The 18,218-nt window shown below is 37.7% G+C and overlaps 1 protein-coding gene across 5 annotated transcripts in view; it reads left to right on the plus strand.

Moving 5' to 3' along the window:
• Positions 1–18,218, plus strand: part of Cdc42bpa (CDC42 binding protein kinase alpha) — a 195,290-nt gene that overhangs the window by 114,708 nt on the left and 62,364 nt on the right. For all 5 annotated transcript variants that reach the window (XM_042701156.1, XM_042701152.1, XM_042701153.1 and 2 more), the window contains 5 exons: positions 5,071–5,195; positions 11,430–11,535; positions 11,932–12,080; positions 14,063–14,154; positions 17,838–17,914. In XM_042701156.1, coding sequence (XP_042557090.1) covers positions 5,071–5,195; positions 11,430–11,535; positions 11,932–12,080; positions 14,063–14,154; positions 17,838–17,914 — 549 coding nt within the window. The remainder of the gene's footprint in view (positions 1–5,070; positions 5,196–11,429; positions 11,536–11,931; positions 12,081–14,062; positions 14,155–17,837; positions 17,915–18,218) is intronic.

Below are 18,218 nucleotides of genomic sequence, written 5' to 3' on the forward strand. Positions count from 1 at the left end.
AGGAATCGAACCCAGGGCCTCAGGCATGCAAGGCAAGCGCTCTACCACTGAGGAGAGTTTTTTTTTTTGTCACAATTCTTTGTGACAGGAATCTTCTAGAGGGAGTTTTGCTGAATTTCTTTTTCCAGGTTACTTTTTGGTTTTTCTTCTTTATTTCATTTCCTACTATTCTTTCTCTTCCTATTTTCTGAGTTGGCTGGTCACATTCAGGCTGAGACTGGCCCCTGGCGTAAGCAGGGGTAGTTAGGCCAAACCTGGAGAATTTATAACAACTACTTCATATTTGCATTAGAGAACTGATAACTAGAAATGATATCAGGGTAGGTGATAGCCAAAAAAAACTGACACTGCCTGACCTATAGCTGGAATGTAGAAGGTTTTGTATAAAACATAGAAGTAGCTATATGCATGAACAACATTTCAAATACTTACAAAGAAATTTTTCCTCAGATTTCTCAAGCTGACCAGTCTTTAGCAAAACAGTTGTAAAAAAAATCTTAATATTGACCAGGAGCTTCAATAATCTTAGATTAGAAGAGCTGGTCGATTTGCATTTATAAATGATTTCTAGGTTTTTCCTCCAGTAAAAATATTGCATTTAATTATTATTACAGTAGCAGATTGAAAGACCTTGGCTAGTTATAAAACAGAAATTCTCCATTCTTTCTCAATTTTAGGTTATTTTTTCCTTGAACTATGCCCCATTTTATATTTTTTGAATGTTTTTCTTATTTTTAAGTAATTGTACAAAGGAGTTGCTATTCACCCAAACAGTTTATAAATGCAATGCCTCTTGATCAATGTCACCCTTTTCAACATTCTCACCCATCCTTTCCTTTGCTTAAGTTTAGGTTATGTATTGAATTTTTTGGCAATTTGTTAAGCAGGTCATGTATACAGTGCATCTTGATCTGTGCTATCACTTCAACATCTTCACCCCCTTCTACCCACCCCTTACTTTATATTTCTCAAATCTGTGGTATATGCAATGAATTCTTGTCTGTATTCTCCCCCTTAATTCCTCCCCCCCATTTTTTTGCCCTCTCCTTTGGCCCTCCCCTCCCCTCTTGATTCTATATATAAACAATGAATTCTTGCCTACATGCTCACCCCCGCACCCCCTCCCCCACACACACATACTTCCCCCTGCATTCTTCTACCCCTTTCCATTTGGCCCCATCCTCCCCTCTTGCAAGAACCCATTTCCTGGTACTTGTTGATCTCTGACTTAGTCTTTTTTAAGAATTACACTATTTGTGCTCCCCATAGAGTCTAACACACTTCAGTTAATTCATTTGTAACCCCTTGCTTACCACGTAGTTTGTTTACTTGCAGGTTTATAGGCACATTAGCTACCCCAAATGAGGAAAACATGCAACCTATGTTTCTCCTGGTCTGGCTTACTTCGCTTAATAAAATTTCTTCCATATCTTTCCACTTCCTTACAAATAGTGAAATATCATTATTTCTGATGGATGAGTAGAAGTCTATTGTGTATATATATCACATTTTCTTGACTGTTTGTCTGTTGAGAGGCATCTGGGCTGATTCCATATCTTGGCTGTGGTAAATAATACTGCAATGAACATGGTTGTGCTGGTAGCTTTAGTGTGGCCTTGTTTGTGCTTCGGAGTGGAATTGCTGGGTCATAAGGTAGCTCTATGTTTAGTTTTCTGAGGAACTTCCGTACTGCTTTCCAGAGTGGTAAACATGTTTACATTCCTACCAACAGTGTAATAGAGTTCCCTTTTGGCATATCCACACCAGTATTGTTATTGTTAGTTTTCTTGATATTGGCAATTGTAACTGGACTAAGGTGGAATCTCAGTGTTGTTTTGATTTGCATTTCCTTTATAGCCAGGATCCTAAGCGTCTCTTCATGTGTCTATTGGTGATTTTTACTACTTCTTGTGAGAAGTTTCTCTTTAAGTCATTAGCCCATTTATTAATTGGGTTGTTATTTCCTTGACAGTTGGGGGATTGCACTTATTGAGCTTTAGTTATATTTTGGATTTTAGACCCTTATCTGATGTATAGCTGGAGAAAATCTTCTCCCATTCTGTGGGTTTTCTGTTTAGCTTGTTAGCTATGTCCTTTGTCATGCAGAAATTTTCATGCAATCCCATTTGTCCAGTCTTTATTTGTTGTGATTCTGGATCTTTACTTAGAAAGTTTTGACCTGTGTCTAGGAGCCCTGGAGTTTCCCCTATACCTCTTCCTGTAATATTGTTATGGTTTCTGACCTTACATTGAGGTCTTTGGTCCATTTTTAATTGATATATAAGGATTTAGTTTCAGTTTTCTGCATGTGGATAGCCAATTTTGCCAGCACCATCTGTTGAAGAGGCTGTCTTTCTTCTAACCTATATTTTTGGCTCCCTTATCAAATAGTAGATGGGTATAGTTTTGTGGGTTTATTTCTGGATCTTCTATTCCATTGGTCCTCAGGACTGTTCTTGTGCCAGTTCCAAGCTGTTTTTATTAGTATGGCTTTGCAATAGAGTTTGAAGTTTGATATTGATATTCCTCCAACCCTGTTCTTGCTAGCCTTTGTTATGTCACATGAGTTTTTGAATTGCTTTCTCCACTTAATTGAAGAATGTTCTTGGGATTTTGATGGGCATTGCATTGAATTTGTAAGTTGCTTTGGGCAAAATTGCCATTTTCATGATGCTAATTCTTCCAGTCTAAGAATATGGAAGGTCTTTCCATTTCCTTATATCTTCTTCAGTTTCCTTTTTTTTTTTTCAAATTTTTGAAGTTTTTCACAATAGAGGTCCTTCACATCTTCAGTTAATTAGGGTTTTTTGTTTTTGTTTTTGTTTTTTTGAGGGTACTATAAATGGGGCCACTTTCCTTATTTTAGTCTCGATCTTCTCACTGTTGGCATACAGAAAAGCTTCTGGTTTTTGTGGGTTGAATTTATAAACTGCTACTTTGCCAAAGTTTAGGATCGGCTCTAGTAGCTTGCAGGAGGAGACTATATGGTCCTTTATATACAAGATCATGCCATCTTCAAAAAGAGGTAGTTTTTACTTCTTTCCCTCTTGGGATCCCCTTTATGTTTTTCCCTTGCCTTATTGCTCTTGCTAGAAATTCCAGTACTATACTTTGAAGAGGAGTGGAGAGAATGGACATCCTTGTTTCATTCCTGATTTCAGAGGAAACAGTTTTGGATTTTTACTATTGTATACTTAATGTTTGCTGTAGGTTTGTAATATACAGCCTTTATTAAATTGAGGACTGCCCCATGTATTCTAGCTTCTCCACAGCTTTTATAATAAAAGGGAGTTGGATCTTGTCAAAAGCTTTTTCTGCGTCTATTGAGATGATCATGTAGTTCTTGTTCTTGCTTCTGTTCATGTATTGTTTTACATTTATTGATTCACATATATTTAGTCAACTTTACATCCCTAGGATGAATTTGATCATAGTGTATAATTTTTTTGGTTGTTGAATTTCAGTTGGCCAGAACTTTGTTTTCATATACTTTTCTTTCACTACTTGCCATTCAATTATTTAGCGTTTCAAGGGGCTACCTAAAAAAGCATTTAAAGCATTTTCCAAATAGTTTCGTTTATTGCTTTGAAAATTACTTCTGAAAGAATGCTGTTCATTTTGTGAAGTATTACAAAGCTGTTGTATAAAATTTCTAGAAAGCAGCTGAAAAATAACATAAATGGCTGTAAATAGTTTATGAGCCGGGCACCTAGTGGCTCACACCTGTAATCCTAACTACTCAGTAGGCTGAGATCTGAGGATCGCAGTTTAAGCCAGCCTGGGCAAGAAAGTGTGTGAAACTCTTTATCTCCAATAAACTACTCAGAGAAAGCTGGGAGTGGCACTGTGCCTCAAGCATAGAGTGCTAGCTTTGAACAAAGAGACACTCAGGGACAGAGCCCAGACCCTGAGTTCAAGCCCAGCCCCAGCAAAAAAAAAAAAAAAAGTTTATGAACCTTAGTGTAAAACTCTTAGTTATTTCCATTACCGTAAGACTAACAATGCTCAAAAAACTTTTTCCAAGTAGGTTATATAATTGTTATTTCATGTATTTAAATACTATCACTATAAAGTTTAAAATACAGAAAATTATTTACCGTGAAAGTTGTGGAATTTAATCACGATACCAGTAAGTAAATGCAGTATAACGATTTGATTTGATTTGATTTAATAAGCCTTTTCAGGCTATTTTATTTATAAGTGTCTCTAGAATGCTTAACATGCTAAGTTGGTAGTTACTTTATTTCAGTATTTAGAAGATGCCATTCCTTTTTCTTTTGAATTTCTCCTTCCTACCTCTCTCCTTTTCTTTTCCTTGATCTCTTTCTCTTCCTTGTTCTTCTCCTCCTCTTCTTTCTCTTCCTCCTCCTCTTCTTTAATCTTTTTCTTTTAAATAAATACTCAAGGTTCTGCGCTTGCTAAGCAGGCACACCACACTGAGCCATGCATCTAGCCCATTTTAATCTGATTATTTTTAGAAAGGGTCTCACTTTCTGCCTAAGCCAGCTGGGACCTTGATCCTATTTGTACTTCCTTTTGTAGCTAGAGTGATAGGTGATATCTCTTTATCACTATACTGGCCTGAAACTGTAGTCCTCTTGATTGCAGCTTCCATGTAGCTAGGATGACAGATGCTTGCCACCACACCTAGCTTATTGTTTGAGATGAAGTCTTCCAAACTTTTATCTAGGCTGGTCTCAAACTGTGATCCTCCTGGGAAGCCAGGATTATAGGCATGAATTCTTCTCCCTTGTCTTCTCTGTCCCCATCCTGTTCACTCCTCTCCCAACCACTGAAAATTCAGCTTTAGTCTAACTTTTCTTTCTTTGAATATTATGTGTCTTCTCTGTTGTTTTCTGCAAAATTGGGTTGATTCTTAAGGTAAATGAAGAGTATTCCCAAATAGAGCTGATGCATCATAGGGCTCAAGGATTAAAAAATGAAGCAGAAGACTTTAGAGTGTACTTTATGACCAGATTCACTGCCCAGGTGGGTGTGCAATAGTAACAAGATAACTATTGAAGAAGTTCTGGTTTTAAAAGTCATATACATCTTATATCTGACTTTCAGCTTACCACTCTGTATGAGAACTTAAGTATGCACAACCAGCAGTTAGAAGAAGAGGTCAAGGACCTAGCAGACAAGAAGGAATCAGTTGCACATTGGGAAGCTCAGATCACAGAAATAATTCAGTGGTGAGTTCTCTTTAAAATACTTCGGGTAGGGGCTGGGAAGGTGGCTCAGCGGTAGAGTGCTTGCCTTGCATGCATGAGGCCCTGGGTTCGATTCCTCAGCACCACATAAGCAAAAGAAAAAAAAAACGGAAGTGGCGCTGTGGCTCAAGTGGTAGAGCACTAGCCTTGAGCTGAAGAGCTGAGGGACAGCGCCCAGGCCCAGAGTTCAGGCCCCATGACCGGATCCAAAAAAAAAATACTTCGGGTAATTTTGAACAAGTGGACAAGTTGGTATAAATTCTAAGAAGCTGTTGACATTTTATCTTATTTGTTTTCTACAGAAAATAATTTACTTTGAAAAGTATAGCTTTATTGCTGATCTTCAATGTGTTTTCCCAACTTCATAAATGTCCTGTACCACTTTTACACAGCTCCATTGGAACCTGATATTTCTTCCTACAAATAAAAAATACAAAGGCATGGCTCAGGTAGTAGAGCAACAGCAAGTGAGTGAAAGCAGTAGATACAGAGTTCAAGTCCTGGTCTCAGAAGAAAAAGCAAAAATAGAAATACTCTCCTAGGTCAGTTAGTCCTTGAAAGGCTGAAGAAACTCCTAAATGATTACAACTCTGTATTACCAACTATTCTGTAATCGCTGGGACTTAATTATTTAGCCTAGCAAAACTGTCACAATACATTGACTACATGATTATTATGATGATTGTAAAAATTTGTATATTTTATGCCACATAGAGAAAGTAGACTGTAGTGAGGACTTTTTATTTCTTAAAAAAACAAGTAGCTTAACTTTTTGTGTTTAACTTTTTATTTCAAAACAGCTAATTTCTTTGTGTGGTCTCTCTAGACCAATTAATTTGTTGCTCTTTGTGCTCATATTCTGGCTCAAATATTTTTCCATTTTCTTTACTTTATCTAATTAATAACCTCTTCCTTAAATAAAACCAAAAGTGAATAAACACTGCATTTTAAGTAACTACTCATATAACTTAAGAATTTTGATACTGGCTTAACTAGAGAGCTCTTTCCTTAAATAACCTCTGCCTTATGAATATCCCTGTTCAAAGCCCAGATAGTAGAGACTTTGCTGTATTCCCAAAAGTACAGTTAGTAGTTCATTTTATAGTCACATTATCCATTCCACATTTCTAAAGTGAAGTGATTTTAATATGCCACCAGTTTTTAACATCAAAAAAGTGCAGCGGAATAGCAAAAAGTGGAGTTGAGAATATCTTTCTAAGTTGACATGTCCAAAGCCTGTGTGTGGCCTGTGACGCTAGACCCCTGCCACATTCCATAACTGGCCTAATACATTCACTGGGGTGGGATGTGATCCTGGTGAAGGAAGGGAGCCTTGTGCATTTTTATTTTTTGAGGTAGGGAGATTCAACATATGACCTAGGCTGGCCTCCAGTTCCTGTGTTTCAGCCCCCGAGTTCTGGGATTACAGGTGTGCAGCCTTGTGCCTGGCCACGAAGGAAGCTTTAATCAGGATTCTCTAGAAAGTTTTAATAGGAAGGATGGAGTTGAAGATTCTCATACAATGGTCCAAAACACTAACTTTACACTGGCACTTAGTAAAGTTTGCTGAAAAACTGAGAAGTAACAATTGTTATTTAAAATGGACTGATAACTTCTGATACCAGATGAGTGCAGTTACCCCTTAGTATCTGAGGAAGTTGTTCCAGGATCCTGCTTTGCAACCTAGAATCCACAGATGCCCAAGTTCCAAATGTACAGGGGTATAATAAGCACATGCAGTTCAATATATCCTTCCATACACTGTGAGTCACCACTAGTTGCTTACACTGATACAATGTCAGTGTTATATAAATAGTCACACTATTACTTAGGGAATAATGGTGAGAAAAAAGTGTATGTTCAATTCCAAAGACATTTGTAACTAAATGTGGTTGACTGAGTCTGTAGATGGGGGAGAGGGGACTCATGAATTCAGAGGGCTGACTGTTCATATCTAATAGCAAGGTATACATTCCTTGGTCTCAAAAGTTCCTTAGTCTCACCTACTTTGAAAGCTAACTCTGAAATAAAATACCAGTAAAGAGGAGAAGACTCGGGCTATTTCCTTTTATTTTTTTTAAATTTTTTATTGTTTATAGGATTTTGGAGTTTATGATTCCAGCCCAGAAATGATCAACCAATAAAACCTATGCAAATGCCCCAAAACTTGAAAAACTCTGAAATCCAAAATACTTCTTTCAGAATATCCTTTGTCTTACAACACTGAGATGAATGAAGTATCCCTCACTTAGGCTGATTGAATTTGGAACATTTGTGTAAAATAAGAGAAAAGAGATTAATAACGTTAATGCAATAATACTGTAATGAATACTGGATAAGAATTTGAACTTTATTTACAAGAGCAAGAAGATTTCCTCAAAAGGTAATAGCATTGATTAAAATGGTGTAGCAGGAAGGTAGCTCTTAGTATGTTCAAGATGAAATGGAAGTTTAGGGAAAAGTAAACAAATGTGGGAATATTATAAAAGAAAAAACTATAGAACCTAATTATTAAATATAATAAAGGGCATTGCATAAGGAAGAATGAATATTTCTGTCATTCTGAGTTTAAGAAAACAATGGAGCAGACAGTGGTAGCTCAGATCTGTAATCCTACTCAAGAGACTGAGATCTGAGGATAAGGGGTTCAGAGCCAGCTGGGGCAGATAAATCTCTGACTCCAGTTAGTCAGCAATAAACCAGAAGTGGAGGTGTGGCTCAAGTGGTTGAGATCTGGAAAAAGACAAATGAGAGCTGGAAGCCCTACTTTTAAGCTCCAGTACTGGCACAAAAAAAAGAAGAATGAGGAGGAGAGGTTGGGGGAGGAAAAAGAAGAAAAGAAGGAGGGAGAGGAGAAAGAGGAGGAGGGAAAGGAGGAGGAGGAGAGAAGAAAGAAGAAAACATGGTTTTTGTGTGGGGAAGATGACACAGGCAATTGTAGCTAGTTTTGTTTGTGTGAGTCTGAAGCTACCCTGAGACATCTAAGTAGAGATTTTTGATACATTTCTAAAATGGAATAAGGTTAGGATAAGAAATACAAAATTTGGAATTAAATTTCTGGTGAATAAGGTGTTATTAAAGCTATTTAGATTTTTATGAGACCCAAAAGAAAGATCATTGTTATAACTACAAAATAAAACATAGAGTGAAGAGTTGTACAGTATAGAGGAACCAGGGATGTTTTATAACCAGTCGTGAGTTTCAGTTATGAAGTATTTATTTCGCCTTACTTAAATCTGTTCACCTGAAACGTATTCAATAGCCTTCATTTGTATATAGTAATAGCTGTGTTGACTAAAGAATATTAGAGCATTGGGCTGGAAATGGACATATACTCTCATTTAGCTAGCCCAACTGATCTATGAGATAGCTATAATAATTGTCCCTGGGACTTTTTGTTTTGTTTTGTGGTGTTGGTTCTGGGCTTGAATTCAGGGCTTTGAGGGGTTTTTTTGTTTGTTTGTTGTTGTTGTTTTTTTGCTCAAGGTTACTGCTTCCATTGTTACTTTAATTGCCCAAGTGCTTAACTTATTCACTTACCCAGTATATTCCCTAAAGTTGAAACTCTGTCTCAACTATTAAAATAACTACTCAACTTTAAAAGCCTAATGCAGATCTGATTTTCTTCGTTTATCTAATTCTTTTCTCTCGTGTTCTCTCAATTAATTAACTAATACTTAATACTCTGACAGGGTTCATTTAGGAAGAGAGAAGATGATATGCACAATACAGTTCTTTAAAAGCTAGGGAGAGGCTGGGAAGGTAGCTCAGTGGTAGAGCGCTCACCTTGCATACATGAGGCCCTGGGTTCGATTCCTCAGCACCACATAAGAAAAAAGCCGGTAGTGGCGCTGTTGCTCAAGTGGTAGAGAGCTAGCCTTGAGCTGAAGAGCTGAGGGACAGCGCCCAGGCCCAGAGTTCAGGCCCTACAACCAGACCCCCCCCCCAAAAAAAAAAGCTAGGGAGATAAGGCAAGAAAAATAGACAAAAGGGATTCACATAGGTAAAGAAGAAGTCAAGCTATTCCTATTTGTAGATGATATAATCTTCTATCTAAAGGACCCAAAAGGTTCCATCCCCAAGCTTCTAGAGCTTATCTATAACTTTGGCAAAGTAGCAGGATACAAAATTAACCGACAAAAATCAGTAGCCTTTCTGCATTTCAACAAAGCACAAGTAGAAGGGGAAAATCAGAAAAACAACTCCATTTTTAGTAGCTTCAAACAACAACAACAAAAAGAAACTAGGAATAAACCTAACCAAAAAGTCAAAAGACCTTTATAGCAAAAACTATAAAAATTTGAAGAAAGAAATCAAAGATTTTCTTTAATCAGGAAAGACCTTCCGTGGTTATGGATAGGTAGAATTATTGTAAGAAACATCCATACTGCCAGAAATGCTCTACAAATTTAATGCAATCCCCATCAAAATCTTCATGGAGACAGAGAAAACATTCCAAAAATTCATACGGAGCAACAAAATACCTCAAATAGCCAAAGCAGTTCAAGGCACAATCCCAGACCTCAAGTTCTGCTACAGAGCTATAATAACAAAAACAGCTGTGCAAAAATAGACCAAAAGATCAATGGAACAGACTAGAAGACCAGAAATAAAACCATATATTTGCAGTTATTTGATATTTGATAAAGGAGTCAAAGATATATAGTGGGAAAAAGATAGCCTCTTCAATACTTGGTGTTGGGAAAACTGGACATCCATTCACAGAAAGCTAAAAGTGGATCCCAGTGTGTCACCATGCACAGGTATCAACTCAAAGTGGATTAAAGACTTCAACATCAGACCTGAAACTTTGAAATTACAGCAAGATGAAGTAGGAGAAACACTAGAACTCACTCACAAGGTTAGGTAGAAGCATTTTCAAGAGTCCCAGGGACACAGCAGATAGGAAAGAGATTTGACAAATGGGATTGCATCACACTAAAAAGTTTCTGCACAGCAAAGGACATAGTTACCAAACCAGAAAGACAACTAAGAGACTAGAAAATATTTACCAGCAATACATCAGACAAAGATAGGAGCTCAAGAAACTAACCCTTCCCAAATCTAATAAACCAATCACTAGAAGGAGCTAAGGAGAGACTTCTCAGAAGAGGTAATAATGGCAAAGAACATGAGGAAATGCTCATCATCCCTGGCCAGAAAGGAAATGCAAATCAAAACAGCAAATAAAAAAAAAATTGGACTGGGAAGGTGGCTCGGTAGAGTGCTTGCCTCACATGTATGAGGCCCTGGGTTCCTCAGTACCACGTAAGCAGAAAAAGCTGGAAGTGGTGCTATGGTTCAAGTGGTAGAGTCTTCAGCCTTGAGCTTAAATGCTGAGGGACAGCACCCAGGCCTCAGAGTTCAGTCCCCACGACTGAAAAAAAAAAAAAAAAAATTGAATGCCAGATGGGCTCACACCCATAATCCTAGCTACTTAGAAGGCTAAAGTCCGAACATTATGGTTCAAAGCCAGCCCAGACAGAAAAGTCTGTGAGATTCTTATCTCCAATTAATCACCAGAAAACTGGGAGTGGCATTGTGGCTTAAGTGGTAGAGTACTCTCCTTGAGCTGAAGAGCTCAGGGACAGTGCCCAGGCCCAGAGTTCAAGCCCCATGACCAACCAAAAAAAAAAAAAAAAAACCCTGAGATTCCCTCTCACCCCTAGTTAGATTGGCCTAAGAATTCTTCAGAAAGACTCAACACTCACACATGTATGTTAATTATTAAATTTAAAGAGTTGTAATTTTGTGGCTCAAAGGTAAGAGATTTATTGATTTGTCAGGTAAAAGTAACCAGGTTTGTTTTTTGTTTTTTTTTTTGGGGGGTGGGGAGGGGTTTGGTCCTGCGGCCTGAACTCTGGGCCTGGGCGCTGTCCCTCAGCTCTTCAGCTCAAGGCTAGCGCTCTACCACTTGAGCCATAGCTCCACTTCTGGCTTTTTTCTTTTTGCTTATGTGGTGCTGGGGAATCGAACCCAGGGCCTCAGGCATGCAAGGCAAACGCTCTACCACTGAGCCACCTTCCCAGCCCCAAGCAGGTTTTTTAAAAATCATTGTTCACTTTACCATAAATACAACTAATAGTTTAGTAAACTTTTTCCTAAGTGTTGCCTGGTGGTAGATCTTTTGAAAGTTTTACTGATTAATACCTTTAATTTCTGTCGCTGCCTTATAGAGCTTTAATGCCTATCTTACTGAGGTCTTGTTGTTTTCAGGGTCAGTGATGAGAAGGATGCGCGAGGGTATCTTCAGGCCCTCGCTTCTAAAATGACCGAAGAATTGGAGGCACTAAGAAATTCCAGCCTGGGTACCCGAGCAACAGTAAGCTCTGCGTTTTGCATGGAAGCTTATCATTTTAGAAAAATGAAGCCTCAAAACATACTAATAAATCTGATTATTTATATCCACTTTTTTAGACTTTTTCATACTGTAAAATTTTTCGTGAAAATCAGTTCATTTAGGTCTTTTTTTAGTTTAGGAAGATGCAACACATCTTCGTTAGCTGTAATACACGTATAGATAAACTATGATTGCAAATACATATATATATAGATAAGCTATTATTGCAAATAAGTATAGAAAGCACCCATTTATATGTGTTTCTGCATTTAATGGAAGACATTTCCATTCTATGCTGTTGTTAGAGAATAGTGCTTGTGGATTCACTTGGACAACCAAAGTTTAATATTTAAGATAAACATTCTTATTATTTTGTAGGACATGCCCTGGAAAATGCGTCGTTTTGCAAAACTAGACATGTCAGCTAGACTGGAGCTGCAGTCAGCCCTTGATGCAGAGATAAGAGCCAAACAGGCCATTCAAGAAGAGCTGAACAAGGTTAAGGCGACTCACATAGTAACAGAATGGTAAGATTGAATAGTGTGGCACTATTCAAATAATTCCTGATGTTCCTGAAAAATTATTTGGGGAGAAGTTTCATGTTTAATTATTTATGTGCAATTTTTTTAAAAAAGCTGTTGTGACCAAAACAGTTATAAAGATTTGAATGGAAATAAATGCTTTCAAGACTTTTTAAACATGTTTGCTTACCCATAAAGAGGAATTATTAGGTAATATTCCAGTATTTGTTTTTCCTCATAAAGTTTAGTTGATGCTTAAATTTTATCCTATCAAATCTGAAGTTCTTTCACCTTCAAGAATTGTCATAGGTGTATAAAAATGCAACATATAGTCAGAGAAAATAATCGTGTTCTGCCATAGGTATTTTACAAATGATGGTTATAGTGATAATTTCATAATGGCAAATTTTTCATTATTTTTGTATTTTTTTTAAAAAGTAAACTGTCTCAGACAGGTAGTAGATACATCCCCTCTATTCTTTCACAAGAGTAGAGCAAATCATTGTCCTGATACATAAATGATAAATAAAAATAATTACATTAGTTCTAAAATAAGTCTAGGTGATATACAAATGAAACTACAAATATAAAAATCTATTGGGTGCTCAGAATATCTAAATTTCTAAAAGTAGAAAAGAAATATCAGCTCAGCTTTTAATGATGTGATGGCAGAGGCCCTAAACTTCAGTCATTAAAATCTTTAATCAGAACACAGCTGCTGATATGCCAGCATCCTGTTGAATTACAAACTTTTTTGTTAAAAATGACACAGATTAAGACTTGAGTATTCTTTGTATGTTGTGATTATATGCCATTGAAAAGAGTATTTTTTCTGGAAAATATGAATCAAACCCAGTGTGAAGAGCTATTTAATGATATTTTGTGTATTATAGTTTAGAGTGAGTACAATCTGTTTCTTCCTGTACTCAGGACATTGGGATTTACACATTTCTTCATGAAGCAGGGGTACAAGTCAAATTGGAAATTAAAATTATGTTTGCTCTGAAAACAGAGCATGTCCATATATAAGAAAGAGTATGTTTTTTGTTCATGTTTATGAGAAAGTCAAACACATTTTTTAACTAATCTTTGATCTTATGACATATTTTAGTAATTTAACTTAGTTTCAGCAAACTTTTATTATAAAGGGGCAAGATAGTAAATACACTTTCAGGTCCAGACATTGTCCCTTATAACCTAACCAGTAGCTTCTGCCATGGGAACCACAGAGCCTTCTCCACTGTATTAGAAAGAGTACCACTTAGCTGGGTGTTGGTGGCTCATGCCTGTAATCCTAGCTACTCAGGAGGCTGAGATCTGAGGATCGCAGTTCAAAACCAGCCTGGGCAGGAAAGTCCGAGAGACTCTTATCTCCAGTAAACCACTAAGAAAACCAGAAGTGGTGCTGTGGCTCAAGTGGTAGAGCGCTCGCCTTGAGCTGAAGAGCTGAGGAACAGCGCCCAGGCCCAGGGATCAAGCCCCATGACCGACAAAAAAAAAGAAAAGAAAAAAAGAATACCGCTTGTTTTCTGTACTCAATGGGTTGAGCTGTGCTCTATAGAACTTAATTGCATTTGGGTGCTAGTGGTTCACACCTGTAATCCTAGCCAAGCAGGAGGCTGTGATCTGAGGAAGACAGGTCAAAGCCAGCCTGGGCATGAAAGTCCATGAGATGCTTATCTCCAATTAACTGCCAGAAAACAGGCAGTGGAGCTGTGCTCAAAGTGGTAGGGCATTAACCTTGAGCAAAAGAGCTTGGGAGCAGTGCCCAACAGCCAAGCACCAAAACCAATCCCCCCTAAATAAAAAAAAAAAAAAACCAAACTTTAAGTTGCATAATGGCATTTGGCAGGGTGAATTTGTCACACCTATGGTAGTAGCTTATCCCCTAATTTTACAGGACTGACATTTAAACCAAGTAAATCCAGCTCCTTGAGAGTTGGCTCACAGCAAAAAAATTAATTACTTTTTTCTTCTTTTTACTTAAGTAAACTAAAAGATTCAGAGAAGAAGAACTTGGAACTACTTTCAGAAATTGAACAGCTGCTAAAGGACACTGAAGAGCTTAGATCTGAAAAGGGTATGGGCATGTATGTTTGCATCGCTCAGGACTTACTGTATAGCTGTAAATATTTTATTGTGTTAAGAGTTCACTTTTTGTTCACATTTAGCAATCTGGAACTGCCTTGGAACTGTATGTGCATGTGGTATGTTCATAACCTAACCCATGCTTGGTGGATGGAGCTCTGATTCACTATATTTGACTTACTATACATTGAGGGTTTATAGTAACAGCTGGGTGTGGTGATGTGAACCTGTAATCCCAGTTGCCAGGAGGCTGAGGTACCAGACTTCAAGATGAGCCCTGTCTTTAGACATCAAGAAGTCACTTTGCCCTCAATGCCCTGAACTATTTAATGAATAATACTTGTGTGATTTGGAAAACTTCATTTTATAATGTTTTCAAGTGTCATCAGATGAGGTAATTACTCTGACAGTGGCAGTGTGTGTTAACATCCAGACCTTAGTAAGGATACTTTTATGAGAGGACTTCTGTGTGTTGGTTTTCTGAGACAGGTCTCACTGTGTAGCCCAAGCTGGCCTTGAACCACAGCTTTCTACCTCTGCCTCCCCAGTAATGGGGTCATATTTGTTAGCCCTTTTTATGTTTCTAAAATGTACTTAGTCATGTGGAGGATCACTCCAAGAATAGCTGAGAAGACAATCTATAAAATAACTAGAAATGTATCAAATTCAGTATTAACAGGGAAACTCAGTAAGAATTACTTTCACAAAGCAGCATCTTCTTCCAGATGCTTCCATTTTTTTGTCCTATAAGAGCTCCCAGAATTTATTATAGGTTTCTTGAAAACTTTATTTTTACATCTTTCGATTAATGTGGACTATCTCTTAAGTGTTTAATAACTCTATGCTTCCCATAATATGGATGTTAAGAATGTAGAGATCGCTGGGCGCCAGTGGCTCACACCTGTAATTCTAGCTACTCAGGAGGCTGAGATCTGAGGATTGTGTTTCAAAGCCAGCTAGGACAGGAACATCCCTGAGACTCTTCTCCAATAAACCACCAGAAAACCAAAAGTGGTGCTGTGGCTCAATGGTAGAGCGCTAGCCTTGAGCTGAAGAGCTGAGGGATGGGCACCCAGGCCCAGAGTTCAAGCCCCATGACAACCAAAAAAAAAAAAGATTTAATTTTATAAAATACAGAATGTCTTTTTTAGTAAATGATACTTATATACAGTTATCTAAAATTTGTTTTCCTAACAAAGTTTATCACCAAGTACTACAGTAACTAATGGGCTTTTTATTTGGTCTAAGGCTTCTCTGATTTTTTTTTTTTTTTTGGTCAGTCTTGGGACTTGAACTCTGGGCCTGGGAACTGTCTCTGAACTCTTCATCTCAAGGCTAGTGTTCTACCTCTTGAGCCACAGCACCACATCTGGTTTTCTTGTGGTTAATTGAAGATAAGAGTCTCAAGAATATTCCTGTTCTGATTGGCTTTGGACTGTGATCCTCAGATCTCAGCCTCCTGAGCAGCTAGAATTATAGGCATGAGCCACTGGTGCCCCCCTGCCTTTTGTTTTTTCTGTTTTTTTGTTTTAATCCATACAGTGAGATAAAGTTTGTTGGATTTTTGAATCTGCTTGTAAAGTTGTAGAGGTTGTGTTGGAAGTATAGCCTTAAAAGTAGAGTACCAACTGTAAACAACAAGCTGAGCAAGTATGAGGCCACTTAATTTAAGCTCTGTATTGGCCAATAAATAAATAAAAATTGTAAAGATTGGAGAACAACATAAAGTCACCAACACTGAAAAGCTGTTTAAAATAATAGTTGATGTTTGTAGGTTTTTGCTGATAGAATTTCTTTTTTTTTTTTTTTGGGTCCGGTCATGGGGCCTGAACTCTGGGCCTGAGCACTGTCCCTAAGCTCTTCAACTCAAGGCTAGCGCTCTACCACTTGAGTCACAGCGCCACTTCCGGCTTTTTTCTTTTTGCTTATGTGGTGCTGAGGAATCGAACCCAGGGCCTCTGGCATGCAAGGCAAGCGCTCTACCACTGAGCCACCTTCCCAGCCCCTAATAGAATTTCTTATTGAAGAAGGAAAGGAAGGAGCCCAAAAAGTGAATAAGAACTCAGATAGAAGCATAAACCATCACATGTAGATGCCAACCATGATTAGTCTTAGTTTATGCAGTGCATAAAACATCTGGAATAAATTGTTCAGTGAGATGATGAACAGAATGCATAAATATGGGTGACTTATAGCCCAGGCAGTTCAGAAGCAAAGAAACTAAAGCAGAATACAGCTAATGTGCCCTTCAAATAATGTTGACCACATCACTTTTAGACTAGATTGAATTAGATCTAGGCTTTACCTAAGCTTTTCACCCTGCTTACTGAAGGCATATGACAGCAAGCCTTTTCTCTTTAGATTTCACATATATTCCAAAACATGATATAACATAGTGTGCTATGCTACTTAAGTAATAGGACTGATACCTACAAAATGAAGTCAAGGGCCTTTCCTTACATTACTCCCTATCAGATCCCTGGTTTGTTATGAGTCTTTGTTGGCTGTATACATTTCTGAACATGTTACCTGTCTGGCAACTGTGGATTTACCTTAGGAAGTAACTCAGCACACAAATCAGTTTCTAGGGATTGCAAGTCAAAACTAGGTGGGGTTTGTTTTCCATTTTATCATTCCTAGTTCTTATTATTTGTATTTATTACCAGAGCCAATAAATACATATGTATTTTTAAAAATTCATTTGAGAGGGGCTGGGAAGGTGGCTCAGTGGTAGAGCGCTTGCCTTGCATGCCTGAAGCCCTGGGCTCGATTCCTCAGCACCACATAAGGAAAAAGCCAGAAGTGGCACTGTGGCTCAAGTGGTAGAGCGCTAGCCTTGAGCTGAAGAGCTGAGGGACAGCACCCAGGCCCAGAGTTCAGGCCCCACGACTGGACCCAAAAAAAAATTCATTTGAGAAAAACTAGGATTTTCATGGATTCTTCATTAATTCAGTAAACAAATATCTAAAATGAAATGTTTTTCTATACTAAAGTACATTTATTTTATTCTATTATTTTCTTACAATTTTACTGAAGATGTTTATAATCTTATTAAAGAATGTATAATTATATTAATGATGCTATATGCATGGTACAAGTAGTTTTTAAAGAATATTCAGCTTGTTTTTAGTACAGTGGCACACGTCTGTAATTGCTGCTAGTCAGGAAGTAAAGAATGGGAGGATTAAGGGTTTAGTTTAGGTTTTATTCAATAAGCAGGCATGATGGTACACATGCTTGTAATCTCAGTGACATGTGAACCATAGGTAAAAGGATCACATAGTCTGAGGCTATCTCCTGGCAAAATAACAAAAAAAAAAAACTAATGCAAAAAGGTCTGGGGACATGGTCAAGTAATGGAGCACCCACCTGGCAGGTCTACACCCCGGAGTTGAGACCCCAGTATTGCCAACAGTGAAAGTATTTCAAAACAGAAACCTTATTTGGTGATAAATTTGTTTAGAAAAATCAGATATAAACAACTCCTATTCTCAACTACATATGATGATAATCTTTGAAATATTAATGTATATTTTTTACTACATAAATATAATAATAATTCTGAGCTCTGAATTAGTTTATGGCCAGCTTTAATAGGTAGAAACAGAAAGGTTATCCATAAAACTTATCTTTTAAGTGTTCTAGTTTAAAAGAAGTAATGCTGCTGTCTCCTAGGCATAGAGCACCAGGACTCACAGCACTCTTTCTTGGCATTTCTGAATGCGCCTACCGACGCTCTGGATCAATTTGAAGTAAGTATTGAACTTTTCAGATGCTCTCCATGGTAAACTTAAAATACACTGTGTGGTTTCCACTTACAGTATAATGGCTTTACTGTGGCCCACATACGAGGACCTCGAGTCTCCTGTGAGTGAGGCTGCGAAGGGAGGGCTGTGGTCTGCATTCTCATGGAGAGTGCAGTCATTCTTGGTTCTCACCAACATCTGAGAAAGGTCTAAAAACCAAAGTTGGGTTACGCTTCAAAGCATTTTCAAGTCCCATAAGAAGCTATATATGTAGAACAGACCCCAACTTTTGAAATACTTTTGACTTTTT

The sequence above is a fragment of the Dipodomys spectabilis genome, unplaced genomic scaffold, assembly GCF_019054845.1.
Source record: "Dipodomys spectabilis isolate Male_0828 unplaced genomic scaffold, ASM1905484v1 ptg000288l, whole genome shotgun sequence".
NCBI lineage: Eukaryota > Metazoa > Chordata > Mammalia > Rodentia > Heteromyidae > Dipodomys > Dipodomys spectabilis.